This window comes from Drosophila persimilis, unplaced genomic scaffold, assembly GCF_003286085.1.
Source record: "Drosophila persimilis strain 14011-0111.01,24,50 unplaced genomic scaffold, DperRS2 tig00000000-arrow-pilon, whole genome shotgun sequence".
In the NCBI taxonomy this organism is placed as follows: domain Eukaryota; kingdom Metazoa; phylum Arthropoda; class Insecta; order Diptera; family Drosophilidae; genus Drosophila; species Drosophila persimilis.
Genome location: NW_020825288.1, coordinates 14019302 through 14034836, shown reverse-complemented (window position 1 = coordinate 14034836; position 15535 = coordinate 14019302). Strand labels below are relative to the sequence as shown.

Below are 15535 nucleotides of genomic sequence, written 5' to 3'. Positions count from 1 at the left end.
GAGTACTACTCGAATGTGTGTGTTTATCCATTGAGGCATTAAATCTCTGGACAAATTCCCAAAGCCGACAATTGCCAACAAATTTCAGTGTTGCGGTTTCCGTCACTCAAGCGCAAAACGAGAAACGCATTAATCCGCCTAGTATTGTTTCTCTTTTTTTCTTTTTTTTTGAGGGTTTGCATTTTGGGTTTGCCTTTCAGCTTAGCCCCCCGGTAATTCAATTTACTGATGATGCCACACAGTTGAGTTCCCATTCCCGTTCCCACATTTGATGCCGCCTGCCTCTTGCCACTCGGCTTGCACCTTGCACTTTCTGTTTCTCAGTTTTCCCTGTGTTCAGTTTTTGGCGGTTTGTGTTTCTTTTTCCTTTTTTCTCTGGAATACTTGGCACGCGCTGCATTTTTATTGCTTCATCCTGGCCGCAGGTTACCCAAGCAGGTGCGATTCGACTCCCAGACCAGTCGAATTCGATGATGAACAAAGAAATGTGTAATTCATGTTTCCGCAGAGGGGGGCGAGAAAGAAAAACCAACCAAGAGGGATACCCAAAGAAGACTCGTACGGGGTTTGAAATACTTCAAATGTCTGTACTGGAGGGTCAACAGACTACAGAAAAAGGTTCCTTAGAACAGTATCCACTCGCACATTGCAGATATTTCTACTGCTAAGTTATGGGCAAATCTTTAGACTTTAGTCCTTCTGACCCGAATAGTTAGACTTTAAATATTTATATTCAAATGGAAGTCTTTTCACATACATTTTACATTTTTTTTCTATTTTTTTGTTTAAATTGGAATTGTATTTTGTATTTTTGATTAAATTAAAATGATGTTGTTTTCTATTACTGTTAGAGCAACTTATACAACAGTCACAGAAAACTTACAATAATTTAAAACAATAAATAAATAAGTAACAAATTAGTGTCATTAAGGTCGAAGAATTTAGATGAGGATATTATTTGGTTCAATGATATATATTTCATATTTAAAATAAATATATTTCGTATTAAAATAAAATTTGTTCATATGAAAATTACCACAAATTGAATATGAAATATTTATTTTAGGGTTTCCATTAAATATGGGCCGTATTAAAAATAGTTTTAAATATTTATATTATATTTATATTTAAATCAAAAAGAATTCTATTTAATTTCACTATATTTCTATTTAAAAAGCGAATGTGATATATGTATGTATATATAAGATATGTGATCTAAATATACTATTTAATATTTAAAATAAATATATTTCGTATTAAATTAATTAATTATTTCATAATAAAATTAAATATATTTACCACAAATTGAATATAATAAATACATTTATTTTAAAGTGTTTCATATTTCGATTAAATATGGGCCTTTAATACATGTATATTTAAATCAAATTAAATTCAATTTAATTTCACATAATTTATATCTAAGAAAAATCGAATATTTAATTTAAATATGGCTGTCATGTTACTATGCCATTTTTCTCTCAGTGCAACAAAGAACTCTTCTCTCTGCTATTGCGTAATTAGTGTTTTTTAGCTTCCACTTTGAAACATGTTCAACCTCGGCGGATATTGTGGGTATATGCCACATGCGGATGATTCGCAGCTAGCGGATGTTGTTGGCCAGCCCTAGACATGGCCAAGCAGTCGCCGCTGATTGGCTTAAAGGCGGAGCCACAATCCGAAAGCGAGTCGTGCGCATAAATTATGGCATTAAGCTAGCGTCTGGGATTGGTGCAAGTGCAGCAGCCACAGCAGCCTCCACACTTGGCTCCAAAGCAGGTTTTTCCCCCCAGCCCCACGTGATCCTGTCCGTCTGTATCTGTGTGTGTGTGTGTGTGTGTGTCTGAGGAAACTGTTCCCAGCTAGCGCTCAAATTAGTTGGTCCCAAGTTGGATCGAAACGGAGGCTGAGTTCGGAGACTGGGATTGGGATTGGGGATTGGGTCTGACATGTTTATTACGAAACGCTGAGAAGACATAAATCGGAGCTGGTCAGAGCCAAAAGAGCCAAAAGAGCCTTTCGTCAGTGGAAATTCAATTAAAATTGACATTTTCCAATGAACCCAATGCAAATTGCCGGCCCATGACAAACGTCAGGCGTCAATCAGGCGACAACCAGGATATTTATGGCCAAATGCATTATTTATTTGTCTTCTACTCTCTACTCCTTGTCTAGCTGCGGTGAAATTTATTACATTATATGATATTATAATGTAACAAATGGCTCAACCGACCGACGACCGCCCGGGTTGACTCGTACCTCTGATGTGCAGACGTGAGTGCCAGCCAACGGCCAAGGAGCTGTTGCACACAGTCCTCGAGTGTGGCCAGAGAGTGGCAGTCGACTCGCAGAGTGCATTCAACTCGCTCTGCATCGAAATCGGCGATAACAAAAGCAATTTGTTAACCGCGAGCGTGTATCCCCAGCAAAGGGAAAGGAAATCCCACCAAAGTATGTGAAAATATTAACAACAATTTGAAACAAGCCAACGGTATTCATACCCAAAACGAATCCTTAATACCCTCTCTGTCTTTTTGGTAGGATTTGATATTCTGGATTTTGAAGTGAAATTGAAATTATTCATTATTTAAGGAAACTTCTGGGATACTTACAGCTTTCTTGATCGTTTAATCTCTACATCTTCTGAATGTAATATTCTTTGTTCCATTCCACGGCAAAATCCGCCCATAGCCGGAACCAGAAGTGAGGGCATCACGAATGTAAAATGCTGAAAACATTAAAGTAGCCTAAAGCAGCTTGATTAATTTTATGAGCGATCAGCCGTTAAGTTCAGCGCACATGAAATTCGCGATATTAATCTAGCATTAAGCATACGCCCCGTTAAAGTTAAAGTCAACGTTCGTTTAACCCTACCCCAAAAACAAAAGCATAAAGCATCGCCCGATCCCCGAGTTATACCCAAAAGGTAAATACTCATTAGTGAAATTTTCTTATCAAAATTCTGTTCGGTTTCGTTGGTTTTTTATCCTCCACGGGGCTTGAGGCTGGTCGGCCGGTCGGCCGGTCGGCTGTGGCCTGATCTTGATGCAATTAATAAACGGCGCGGCGTTGGCAGTGCATTTTATGGCTCTGGATATCCGGAAGCGAGTAATAAAAGGGTTCGAAATCGGGATCGCAGCAGAGATCGCGATTATGATTTGGATGGTCTTCATACTGCATACTGCATATCCCTAACCAACTCCCACCCTTCCCCCTCCCCAAAACAGAGCAGAGCAGAGTCGGGCTAAGCCGAGGGACCACACTGAAAGCTGAGGGCAATTGCCAATTGCATTCATCAACATGACAGCTACTCGTCTGTCTCTGGGTTTGTATCTGTGTCTGTGTCCGTGTGCCCTCTCTTCCACCAATAGCTGTCTCTGTACTCCTCTGAGTCTGGGCCTTTTGTAAATTGACAGCCGCTGCTGCTCAATTTGAATGCAAACCACAAAATTGGATAATTTCCCAGTGACAATCGAGAGGGCTATCCTCTGCAGTGGCCTGGTCTGGTCTGGCCTGGTCTGGTCTTCCCTCCCTGATATATGCGAAGAGCTAAAAGTTTCCCAGGAGCAGGCAGGCACTTGCCGGTGACCCCACAGAGTGCAGAGATCCCTCCTGGACCGAAAACAAAAAAATAAGACAATGGCTTTTGGGGCGAATATGCAAAATAAATTTCACTTCCGAATCCGAATGCGAATCCTGGGGCTGCTCTCTGCTCTCTGCTTGTTGTTTCATGGCTTGTTTTACATATGTCCGCACCTAAGCAGAAGACACAAGACCACGACGTCGACGACGACGACGACGACGACGACGATGGAGATGGGCCTGGTCACCCACCATCATCAGGCTGGAAGGCAGCCCTGGGGGACACTCGACAATGGGCCAAATGGCCGGCTCGAAAAGGCAAAATGCAGGCAAGGCAACTCGTAAATCCGCTTCGATTGCTTCGCTCGAAATCCATTCGGAATTGATTGCATTTGGGGCAGGATCAGCCAGGGGTGCGGTCGAGGATTGTGGGTGCCTGCTCAAAATGTTGCAATTAATTTTTGCACAATGCTCTTTGTGCTATTTAGTTATGGAAGACTCCTTCGACTCACTTAATTGTCCCCCCCCCCCCCCGAAAAAGAAACAAAAACAAAAGCAAAAACAGAACAGAGCTGAATCCAAAACGGTAGCTCCGAATCGGGGATAAGGAAGAGCAGACTCCTCGGAAAGAGACTCCTTTCGGGGTTCCTTCTGGGTTTTGCTTCTGGGTTTTGGGCTTTTGGGCTTTTGGGGTATCTGCTTTGTGGCCTTTGATTTGCATATATTTTGGTTTTAATTAGTTAACAAGCTGCTTTCGTTTGTTGCGATTGCATGTTGAACCACGACGCGTATCGTAGATGCTGCTGCAGGTATCTCCTGCCCCATGCCACACTCTACTCCTCTCTGGGGTTGCATGCATAAGGAGAGGACAGCAACAACAACAACAACAACAGCAACAGCAACGTATAAAATCAAACACGATTTTTAGCAGTTTTCAATTCCCGGAAATCTTGTACGATATGTAGCACCATACAACTGTGGATTGTGCTGATTGTTGCTGTTGCTGTTGCTGTTGCTGTTGCCGTTGCTGCTGCTGTTGTTGCCGTAAGCCTCATCCCTATCCTGCTGCTGCTGCTGCCCAGGCCCAGGCACAGGCACAGGCACAGGCTCAAGCCCGCGCGCTCGATACGATTCCGATTCCGATTCCCCAGTATCGTGCAAATGTTTCATTATTTAACTGATTTCAGTTAGCCAAAGACGACAACAGCTGGCCCCAAGCAGGAGGAGTCTGCCGGCGGACAGGCAACAACCAGACAACTTCAGTTGCTGGAATACCAGCGAAAATTCCAAGATGTTGTCATCAATTAAGCTGTGGCCCGACCGCGGCCAAGTGGATGCCGAGTGGATGGCTGTTCACACCTGAGAGAACTTTATTAGTCCAGTGCAGGGCCAAAAAAGGTGGCAAAGATGCGTAAATTATGGTCTAGGCACTGAAAGCAAATGGCGCTGGCCAATAAAATGCCAGATAAATCAAGCCAAAGACAAAGACCCACTGCAGGACCAGGACCCAGACCAAGACCCAGACCAAGACCAAGACCAAGACTGAGTGCAGGACGGACTGCACGCGAAGGTGAAGGTGGAAATCAGCAGTTGGAGCTGAGCAAATTCAGCAGAAATGAGCGGAGACAGAACTTATTTGCATTCGCCTTGTTGTCAGCCAAGTTGTCGTCGTCTCGGGCTCCGTCGCTGTCTCAGTCTCTGTCTCTGTCTCTGCCCCTGGCTCCGTCTTCGTCTGAGTCTTTGGTTCCTGTCTTCGTCTCCATGGCATCCTGCTACTGACAGTTGGCTCTTGAGGCTAGGGAAGGGCACGGGGATCGAGAGAGAGCGGGTAAAAGCCAAGCATGAAAACTGTTGCCCACGAGTCTGGCGAGTACGCGGTAGAGCATTCTGCCAGACAGCCTTTTGTTTCATCTTGTTAAGGCTTGAACTTTATGCCTGCTCCCGAGCTACTAGCCCCAGTCCCCCCCCTCAATCCCCCGCCATCCAGAGGCTCTACTGCCTGGTTATTGTTTCTGGTTGGGGTCTTTCTCTGCTCGTTCTTCTTGTTTTTGTTTTTGTTTTTATTTTTGCTACAATTCCTGGAACTTTTCAGGTGGCACAGCATGTTTGGGGGCCAGACACACTTTTGGTGGCCTCGTGCAGTCCCCATTGTGGGGGCTTTCAATTAAAATATATTTAAGAATAATTTGGTTAGAACAGAGGGAGACAGAGAGAGAGAGAGACAGAGAATGATGGGGTTAGAGAGGGAGAAAATGTACAAAAATATAGAACAAAGTATAGGGGTCTCTTCTTTATCAATTTTCAAAAATAAAACCTCTGTGAATCCATCAAAAAGATATACCATTTGGTAAAGATCTCAAAGAAACCCAAAGATTTCTTAGATGTAAACATAAGAATAGCCTTTTAAAGCGTTCCTTAGGCTAATTATTTTCTTTTAGAGCTCTTACGGCCTAAGATTTCCCTTTGCCGTTCAATCAATAAATTATAAGTTATCTCTTTATATATTTATGGTCAACACCCCGCCTAGTTTTTATTTATTGCTCGCTCATTCTTTTACCCTTTTTTTGCATTTTGTGACGGCTTTTCATCAAAGGAGTCACGATGATGGCAACTGTGGCGCATACAAATGAATGGTTTTGGCTTAATGTGGTCTGCGAAAAATACAAACAAAAAGTAAAAAACTTAAATGTTGTTTGGGCATGTTTTATATGTCATTATACAATCAGCACAAGTCGCACAAATCGCTGAAAATTAAGCAGAAAGAACTAAGCTCGGATCTGGCCCCTGCGGCGGCACCAGCGGCAAGAATATCACTTTTACAGACATACACTGCGTGCCACAACTGTAAAACAAGCTGGAATAAAAAGTGAAAATGAATCTAAAACTGGGGAGCAGACAAGATGGAGATCTAAAGTCTCTTTTCGGAAACTTCTATTCACCCGTCTATGAGCCTATGAAACGCACTGTATATACATAGGTATAAACCCAAAAATAAACGACATCTAGGCTGGAGGAATGCGTAATTTTTGTATATGTTTTCAGCTCGCTGATATCTTTTTATAGCCCAAATATTTAAGCATAAAAGGGTATATTGTATTCGTGCAAATCGATGTAGAAAGGAGGGAAAGACAGGGGGAAACGTTTCCACGATTGTTCCTCTTCGTTCTAACAACTCCTAGCAAATGTAAAGAAGAATTATTGATCGATTTTGTATATACATATGTTACTTAATGTACTTAGTGCATGAGAAATAAAACCAAGTAGCGGGTATCATATAGTCGGAATTCCGATCTAAGCACTTTTAGTTGTCTTTAATTTAGTTTTTTTTTTATACAAATTTACGAGCACGTCGTTAGTTTTGGTTTCTTTTGGGGGATTCGCTTCGAATGTTTGGCTTGTGGCAAATGGCCGTGCAGAGAGATGCTTATCGGGGGGGCAATGTTAATGTCCAGCATTTAAAAGTGTAATTAACGCAATTTGAAATATGAAGCGACACAACAAACAAAAGACTGAGGCAACAAACTTGCAGAGGGTCCCCAGACGTCGGCCAAAAAGGAAGCAGGAAGCCCGGGACGAGGCATGAGAATATTTGATCATGACTCACAGACGGCTCGTGCTTGACACGTATTCCAGGAATGTCCCTCTGCCACACACACACACGCTCACACTGGTTCTATCCTCCGGTAGCTACTGCCTTGATTCTGCACACAGAATTTCTAATTAGCCAAGGGCTCACACTCCCATTCCCATTCCATTCCTGCGCCTGTTCTCCTTACCAATATTTATGCGTTCATAGGACTGCGCGCATCTATCAATTGGTAACCTGCTACGGCTGCTCCGTTTGGGTGGCCAGCCACTTGTCTTTTGTCCTCTATAAATTATATTCGAACCGGTGCCTAGAATATTTGATTTGATTTCACTCGTTTCGTGTAATTTATGGGATTTTTCTTGGGGTTTTCTAATGTTTTTATAATTTGTCTTTATTGGTTTCTTTTTTTTTTAGTTTCTTGTTGTTGGTATGCCTTGCTCGCTTCCAGTGTTTTTTATTCAGTTTTTCAGATTTAAATTTTCCATTTGGTTATTGTACGAGTAGCTTAGAATTTGCATAACTGTTTCATATAAATTATCGTAATTAACTAGGTGAATGTTAATGAGCGTACAAAAAAGCGTGACAAGGCTGGCTTAAGGACTTCGATTTGGTTTTGGTTTCGGTTTCGGTTTGGGATTTGGATCTTGGTTTGACTGCTGCCACTAGTAAAACTCAACAATTTCTTTTTTGTTTTTTTTTTGCGTATCTTACAATGAACTTTCAAGGGGCTACAGCATTCGAATTTCTTTAACTATGACTTTTCCATACTTTAGTTGATTTCACGTACATATAGGTTTATATTTAGTTTAAAACGCTTTAATAATAATTTTAGTTTATCCTCTGTTTTACTGGTTTACTTTTGTTTCTGTTGTAGTGTTCCATTTTTGTTTTTTCGCTAAGCAAAAATTCAATTTATAAATAATAAGCGAAAAGTAAATATATTTTTATATAAAAATTATAAAAAAATAATAATATTCATATAATCACACCAATAAACACTAAACATAAGTCTAACTAAACGTGGACACAGACAACGGAATCGGTAGAGACGCCAGGGACTGGAGAGCGGCTCGATCAAGCCAGAATGAAGAGGTTTATGCGTGTGTTTATTTGTGTTTGTGTGGGTTGTGTGCAGAGATTAACTAACAGTACTAACGATTTACACTGAGTGCCATAAAGCAGTTTCGAGCAACAAGCACCGGATTTCTGCCGCGACACTACACCCTAGAATTCCTACAGGAAAGAGACACAAACACAGTGTAAGGACAATTACAAAAACACAAATATGCAGACATTCACATTCGTACAGACAGATCATCAAGGCATAATTATTACTGTGTAAGTTTCGATTTCTTTTGCATCTGTTCTTAATCGATTCGCTACTCCGAATCTTTTCTCAATTTCTTCATTACTCTGCAAATCATTAAAATATAGGTTTTCGTATATATATGTAGTTTTTCTGTGTGAGATACAGTTCCTATGTTTTTGTGTGTGTGTGTGTGTAGAGGGGGTTTGTGTTAGTTATCTAACGACTTTGGCTTTTCGAATGTTGAATTAACCACTGCAGCGTTATGTCAATGTTGTCCTTTTCCTTACACGAAATACTGTAACAGCAGATTTCACGGTCCTGTATGCTCGATAGATTCCTAGAATGGAGTTTAGTACTTGAATTGAGGACCGTTCTAGATGATCTTGTTGCTCCCAGAACACTTACATTCGCTCAATGAGGCCAGTCTCGTCGAGCGCTCCTGGAAGATCACGTTTGTTGCCCAACACGAGCACTGGAATGCCGGCCAGCTGCGGCTTGTCCAACAGCGAGTGCAGCTCGTTCCTAGAGGCCTCCAGCTTATCCAGATCAGCCGCATCCACCATATAGCTGTCAATTACATAATATTGTTATTGTTAATTTGTGTCCATTGTTCAATTATTAGGTTGATTAGCTTACACAATCGCATTGACGCCGCGACAATACCGTTCCCACATGGAACGGAAACGGGGCTGGCCGCCAATATCCCAGACCTTGATGGTTACATTGCCTCGTGTAATTTTTCGCATGTTGAAGCCTACTGTGGGTATCATATCCTCAGCAAATTGGCCGGACTGCAATATAAAATATTAGTGATTAATAGGGAGACAATCTAAGAACAATATACATCGAAATATAATAGAAGCTCGGATCGATTGTAGGAAGCCTGAGCAAGAAAATATTCTATTTAAGCTTCGGGACATCGGATTTTACTCGAATGCCTTAAAGCGTGCTATAGTTTTCAATGAGAAACGGCTCTAGCTAATGGAACGGATCTTGAATGTTCATAAATGAGCATGATAAGTAGTGGAAAACTCCCAACAAATTCCAGACCTCAGTTTATTGCATGCGGGTACATTATATACATGACTCATAGTCAGCTGGCTCGAACGCTCCTCCTCCCTAGAGCAGACTCGACTCGCGTTTCAATGCGTTTCGAAGCTGATATTTGAATCTGGATCGCGACTTATCAGCTCGCAAACGAAGAGAGGGAGAGGGGGTTGTACAGTAGGTGGAGAGCCGGTACAATGGGCGGGGGTCAGCTGGTGTCGGGCCGATGATAATGCGTCATGGTTTCGAACATGCGTATAACGTTTATTGATTATGAGCGAACATAAAAAGTAGCGCTAAAATAAAACAGTTAGCACAGCGTTAATAATTAATGCAATGGTGAAAAAAGAAGAAACTGCCCGATAAGACGGCCAGCGAAGAAACAAAGGCAATCAATAACCAAATAGCGAGACCTCGGGCCAAGTTCATGGTGATTGCTCACTCGTCAGGGAGCGAGGGTCTGTGCTCTCCCTCTCTCTCTCTCTCTCTCTCTCTTTGCGATTCTTTTGACAGTCGCGGGGTTAATTTCGTTTGTATTATTTGATGGAATAGTCATAGTCCCCGGCTTTCTCTGCCCCTCCGGGCCTCCTCCTACGCCATAACGGCAGCAATCAAGCAACCCCCTCGCACACATTGGCAAAAACAGCACACCGTCACTGAAACACACACCCATATGCAAATACTCACTGCAATAACATTGACGAACGTTGTCTTCCCCGAGAACTGCAGCCCCACCAGCGTCAGTTCCATCTCCTCTTTCCAGAAGATGCTCTTGAACCAGTCGAGGATTCTGTTTATGAGTGCCAACATATTTGCACTGTTCTATTGGGCTTTTTTATTTTTTATTTTTTATTTTTATTCCAATTCTTGTAGCAAATGGCGTTGGCGTAGTGGTGTCAAAACATCGATGGCACTATCGACAGTATCGATTTTTTAAATCATTCCATTCCAAACTATCGATGGGCGCCACTATCGATGGTCTGACAGCTCTAGACTTCTTGATAAAATATACCGTCCGACCCTCAGAAATATACCAAAATATACCGTCCCATTGTAAAAATATACCGTAAATATACTGACTAAAACTATCGAATGTAACAGCGAAAATCTGCTGATTCGTTGTGAATGACAAAAACGGAAAAACAAGAAAGTAAACAAAATGGTAAGTTTGGCGATTTATTTAATGAAATTATTATAAAATGTGTATAAACCGTGTACTTTTAGGCGAGAAATGCAGAGAAAGCAATGTAAGTGTGATCAATAAAATGTGTTAAATCGATTTTCAACGCTTCGTGGCCCTACTCTGGCAGGACCACTTTGGCACGTTGGCGGGCCGCCAAAGAAGTCGAATCTGGCGAAAAGGAACGCCGCCCGTACCTGGCCTCGGAATGTGGCGACCTACCTAGATGCGAGAAGTTCCGCTTGGAGATAATACGTGAAATATCCAAGAAAGTGGCACAAATACAGAACGGTATTAAATTCGATTTCCTTCATACTAAATGGCTACTTATTCTTTTTTTTGTTTGCTTCTGCTTTCAGCCGGTCTTGGCGAATTCCGCATACGTGATCTGAACGATGAGATCAACAAGCTGCTGCGCGAGAAGCGTCACTGGGAGAACCAGATCTCCGCGCTCGGCGGTCCACACTACCGACGCTATGGACCGAAGATGTTTGATGCGGAGGGTCGCGAGGTGCCAGGCAACCGTGGCTACAAATACTTTGGTGCCGCCAAGGATTTGCCCGGTGTCCGCGAACTCTTCGAGCAAGACCCACCGCCGCCGCCCCGAAAATCCCGCGCCGAACTGATGAAGGACGTCGATGCCGAATACTATGGCTACCGCGATGACGAAGACGGAGTTCTCATTCCGCTAGAGGAGCGGATCGAACGCGTTGCCCTGCAGAAGGCAGTGCAGGAGTGGCGCGAGAAAATGGCTCGCGATGGACGCATAGTCGACGACGACGACGAGGAGGAGGATGAGATCTATCCACTTTCTGGACCTGCTCGCGAGGCTGCTGAGGACGCCAAGGCCAGGGCAGCAGTGGACGATCCACACGGACTCCTGGCGCCAAAATTCACCGCCCATGTGCCCGTGCCGACGCAGCAGGATGTGCAGGAGGCGCTCCTTCGCAAGCGCAAGCAGGAACTGCTCGAGAAATATGCCGGAGGTGCCAATTAAGTTTCAATAAAGTGACTCATTTCTTAACTTGAACGTATTTTTGGTTAAACTTTAATATCGAATGTAACAATGATACCTCTTGGTATAAGGAATATGGGCTTAAGTACATTCAAACATAATTTCAAAGCATTTTTCTTTTCCCTCTGCTGTAGTCGCTTAAATCTGTACACTTTTTTGCTTTGGGAGCAAATGAATTTGCTAAGTGATCCCACACTTATGATAGATTGAATTGTTGTCTGCTCTGAATTTGATAGTTGAATTGTCGATTTTGATAAAACCTCAAAGAGATTCGATTCATCTTGTCGGTCTTTGTCATCGTCTTGAAAAAGGGTTGGATGATGATGTACGTCTCCATCTCATCTTTCAGCAGCTCAGTGGCCTGCTTCACAGAGTGTTTTGTTCTTTTGTTTAAAACTAGAAATTTTGTGCTTCGCGAGCGTAATGGAGAATTTGTCAATTAACTCAAAAGTCAAAGCGATCGAAGCGACCACCACCGCCACCGCGGCCTCCACCGCCGCTGCGAAAACCTCCACCACCACCACCATAGCCTCCGCCTCCGCCGCCGCTGCGTCCTCCTCCGCCACCACCTTCAGCAGCGCGGCGCTCCTTCATGGCTTTGAAACGTCTGGCCATGCTGTGAAGCTGCTCAGGCACTACCTGGTCAGCCTCCTCCAAAATGTTGATCAGCTCTTGGGCCATCCCCCAATCCGACCGTGTGATAAAGCTAATAGAAGTCCCGGTACGTCCAGCGCGTCCCGTACGTCCCACACGGTGAACATACTCCTCGATGTTGCGAGGGAAATCATAGTTGATCACATGACTGCAAATATTGAAAGGGATTAAAAAGCTACAGCAAAACTCTAAATGCTTCCCTACCTGATGTCCTCGATATCCAGGCCACGAGAGGCCACATCTGTGGCTATCAAAATACGCACCACGCCTGACTTAATGTCGGCAATGGCCTGTTCGCGGTCGCTCTGATCGCGACTGCCATGTATACACTGGGTCATGAATCCGTCCAGGGTCAAGTCACTGGACAGATCATCGGCGCGAGCCTTGCGGCCGCAGAAAACGATTATCTTGTCGGTCTTTGTCATATTCTTGATAAAGCTTTTGATGATGCCGTACTTCTCGGACTCATCCTCCAACAGCTCAATGACCTGCTTCACAGAGTGTGTGGCTGCCAAATCGAGGGAACCAACGCACACCTGGATGGGATTGTTCATGTAGCTTTGGGCGAGACGGCGCACACCAGGCGGCCAGGTGGCCGACGTCATGATGGTCTGGCGATCGGGTCGAATGTCCATCAGGACCTTGCGAATCTGTGGCTCAAAGCCCATGTCCAGCATACGATCCGCTTCGTCCAAAACCAGATAGGTGATACTGCTTACGTCTATGACCTTGGCCTGAACCAAATCGTTGAGACGCCCGGGAGTACAGATGATTATCTCCGCTCCACGCTCCACATCCGAGATCTGCATCCGACGACATCCGCCTCCATAAACACAAACCCTGAAAGATTTCACGTCAAAACGGTCACAACATCTCACTCAAAAGTAGTCCAAACTTACGCTCTCATGTCGCGGAAAGAATATTTCTTTACCTCCATTTCAATCTGGAGCGCTAGCTCACGAGTGGGCGCCAGCACAAGGACATTGGCCCCGCCACGCTGTCCTCTAGGAATGCTTTGATACTCGGTGTGTATCATACCGGGCAGCAGAAATGCCAGCGTCTTTCCTGTGCCAGTCTGGGCAATGCCAATCATATCGTGCCCCTTTAGCAGAATGGGCCACGCCTGAGACTGAATGGGCGAGGGCTTAGGGAAGCCCTGCTTCTCGATTTCACCCAACAGATCGGGATATTCGGCAAAGCATTGCTCGAATGTCCATACCGGATTCGGTATGGGTGGGACTTCTTCGCCCTCCTTCGGCTCAAACACAAGAGCCACTGTCGTATTATTGTTCTCCGCATGAATGCGTTTCACATCGGCATCGCTTAAGTTCGCCACCTCAGGGGCCTCCTTGTAAAAGTTCTTTGTTAATTTGGGAAGCTTGGCCCAGCGGGCTGCTGCTGCTTCTTCCTGTAAATAATTGGTGCCTTTATATTTAGGTTAGAGATGAACTATGAGTCACTTACAGAGGCTTTGTTAAGGGCTGCCCAATCTATGGTGCCAGTTAAATCGCCACCTTGATTATTATTATTAGAGGCATCCTCATAGCTGGTACCTTCAGTGCGATACCGGCCATAGCCGGATTCACCTCCTCCTCCATAATTAGAACCACCTCCTCCTCCATAACTGGACCCACCTCCTCCTCCATAGTTTGATCCACCTCCTCCTCCTCCTCCATAGTTGGATGCAACTGCACCGCCGCGAACATGTCCTCTGTCCCTATCGCGATTTCCAGAATCGCTTGATATTTGATTTCGAATGTACTCAGCGGCATCGTTGACGTTCGTCTGGATATTGCCCAAGATCTTAACAGTTAAACTGGCTTTATCCACATTGACCCGCACATTGAAATCAGTTTGGATGCGAGTCACATTAGATCCGGCGCGGCCAATAATTCGACCAACCATGTCTGCGCCGATGTTGATCACTTCGGTGAGGGCGTACTCCGCGCTTTTTGCAAACCCTCCGCCACCATGACCGCGCTCCCGATCGCGGCGTCCCTGACCATAATCGTCCATGTTTCGATCTCCGTGGCCGCGCTGACCACGCGAGTTTTCGTCATGTCTCACGCTGCGGTCGTACTTATCGTTGAAATCATTTCTATCACGCTTATACATATTCGTTGCAGGAGCTTGATCTGCATCTGGTTCATCCCAGTCTAGCTCTGACATTTCGGAAGCGGTTCTTCGTTTTATTTTGAGGGAAATAGCAAAGCTAACACGTGAAAAATGCGGAGTTTGCAGAAATTCTTTGCCAATGCAGCGTTAAACGGTAAAATTGCATGTGTGTGCGAGGCAAAATGGCGGCGTTGGCAGTGACGAAAGTGAACAAATCCCTGCGGTCTGCTATCGAAGGCTGTGTTCCAGCTAATTTATAACTCAAAGCTGCTGAATAATTTTCATTTAGTTACCTCGGAATTCCTAATACGTATTTTACCGGCAACCACTAAAAAAACGGAACTCAAACAGCCCGCCCTTGCGAAACAGTGTGACAGCTGATTTATCGTTAAAATATACCGTCCGACCCTCAGAAACATGCCAAAATATACCGTAAATATATACTGTATGGTTAGTGATACTGACGAATTCAAGTTCTACTTTACATATTCTTCGTTTTTGATATTCCGTGGAATATTACTAGCTATATAGAAAATTTAGCCATGCCCACATAGTTTTATACGATTTATAAATACTTTTTTTACTTAGCTGGCTCACTCTAAATACTTGCTTTTATTGGATTTTGTCTAAAGAAAGGTTTTAGCGAAATGGGTCAAACAAAAAAATCAAAATGGATAGTCGTTCATATTGCTCAATTTAGAGATAGAAATTAGAAAGATAAAAATTAGACACATTTTCAGTGAAGTAGCAACCTTTTTTTATGGAATGATGCTCATTGTTGTCAACCGGGTAAAAGAGGTCCTCACCCGATTCAAATAAATACCGAAATATACGGTCTCATTTTCAAAATATAGCGTAAATATTCGACTTCCGATAATATCAACTGGATGCGAGTGTTGCGCGCCAAAGAGAAATTGGTTGAAATTGATAAATAAACACTATTTGTCTCTTGTTTCACGTCACAACTATGGTTTAAAATACCATTTTTGCAGGCATGGCTCATGCTACTTTCGTCTTCCTCCTCCAATGTAGTCTCCGTGTTGT

The 15535-nt window shown here is 43.7% G+C and overlaps 3 protein-coding genes across 4 annotated transcripts; 1 reads left to right on the top strand and 2 right to left on the bottom strand.

The window, feature by feature from the left end:
• Window positions 1–8606: 8606 nt before the first annotated feature.
• LOC6587364 (ADP-ribosylation factor-like protein 8) lies at window positions 8607–10369 on the bottom strand. Its single transcript, XM_002013626.2, has 4 exons — window positions 10215–10369; window positions 9117–9271; window positions 8886–9047; window positions 8607–8817 (listed from the first exon to the last, which is right to left on the bottom strand). Exons 1-4 carry the CDS (start codon window positions 10335–10337, stop codon window positions 8697–8699), a joined length of 561 nt encoding a protein of 186 aa, XP_002013662.1. The 5' UTR covers window positions 10338–10369; the 3' UTR covers window positions 8607–8696.
• Window positions 10370–10674: 305 nt separating this feature from the next.
• On the top strand, window positions 10675–11731 carry LOC6587247 (pre-mRNA-splicing factor ISY1 homolog). The gene is made up of 4 exons (XM_002013625.2): window positions 10675–10689; window positions 10752–10774; window positions 10838–10998; window positions 11067–11731. Exons 1-4 carry the CDS (start codon window positions 10687–10689, stop codon window positions 11702–11704), a joined length of 825 nt encoding a protein of 274 aa, XP_002013661.1. The 5' UTR covers window positions 10675–10686; the 3' UTR covers window positions 11705–11731.
• On the bottom strand, window positions 11728–14842 carry LOC6587286 (ATP-dependent RNA helicase dbp2). Of its 2 annotated transcripts, XM_026995319.1 has the most exons (5): window positions 14785–14842; window positions 13841–14729; window positions 13276–13784; window positions 12581–13216; window positions 11728–12524 (listed from the first exon to the last, which is right to left on the bottom strand). In XM_026995319.1, the coding sequence occupies exons 2-5, from the start codon at window positions 14543–14545 to the stop codon at window positions 12167–12169; spliced, it is 2208 nt and encodes a 735-aa protein (XP_026851120.1). In that variant the 5' UTR covers window positions 14546–14729; window positions 14785–14842; the 3' UTR covers window positions 11728–12166. The 2 variants fall into 2 exon arrangements, with proteins under 2 accessions (XP_026851120.1, XP_026851119.1); XM_026995318.1 differs by having other exon boundaries at window positions 13841–14820.
• Window positions 14843–15535: the final 693 nt, after the last annotated feature.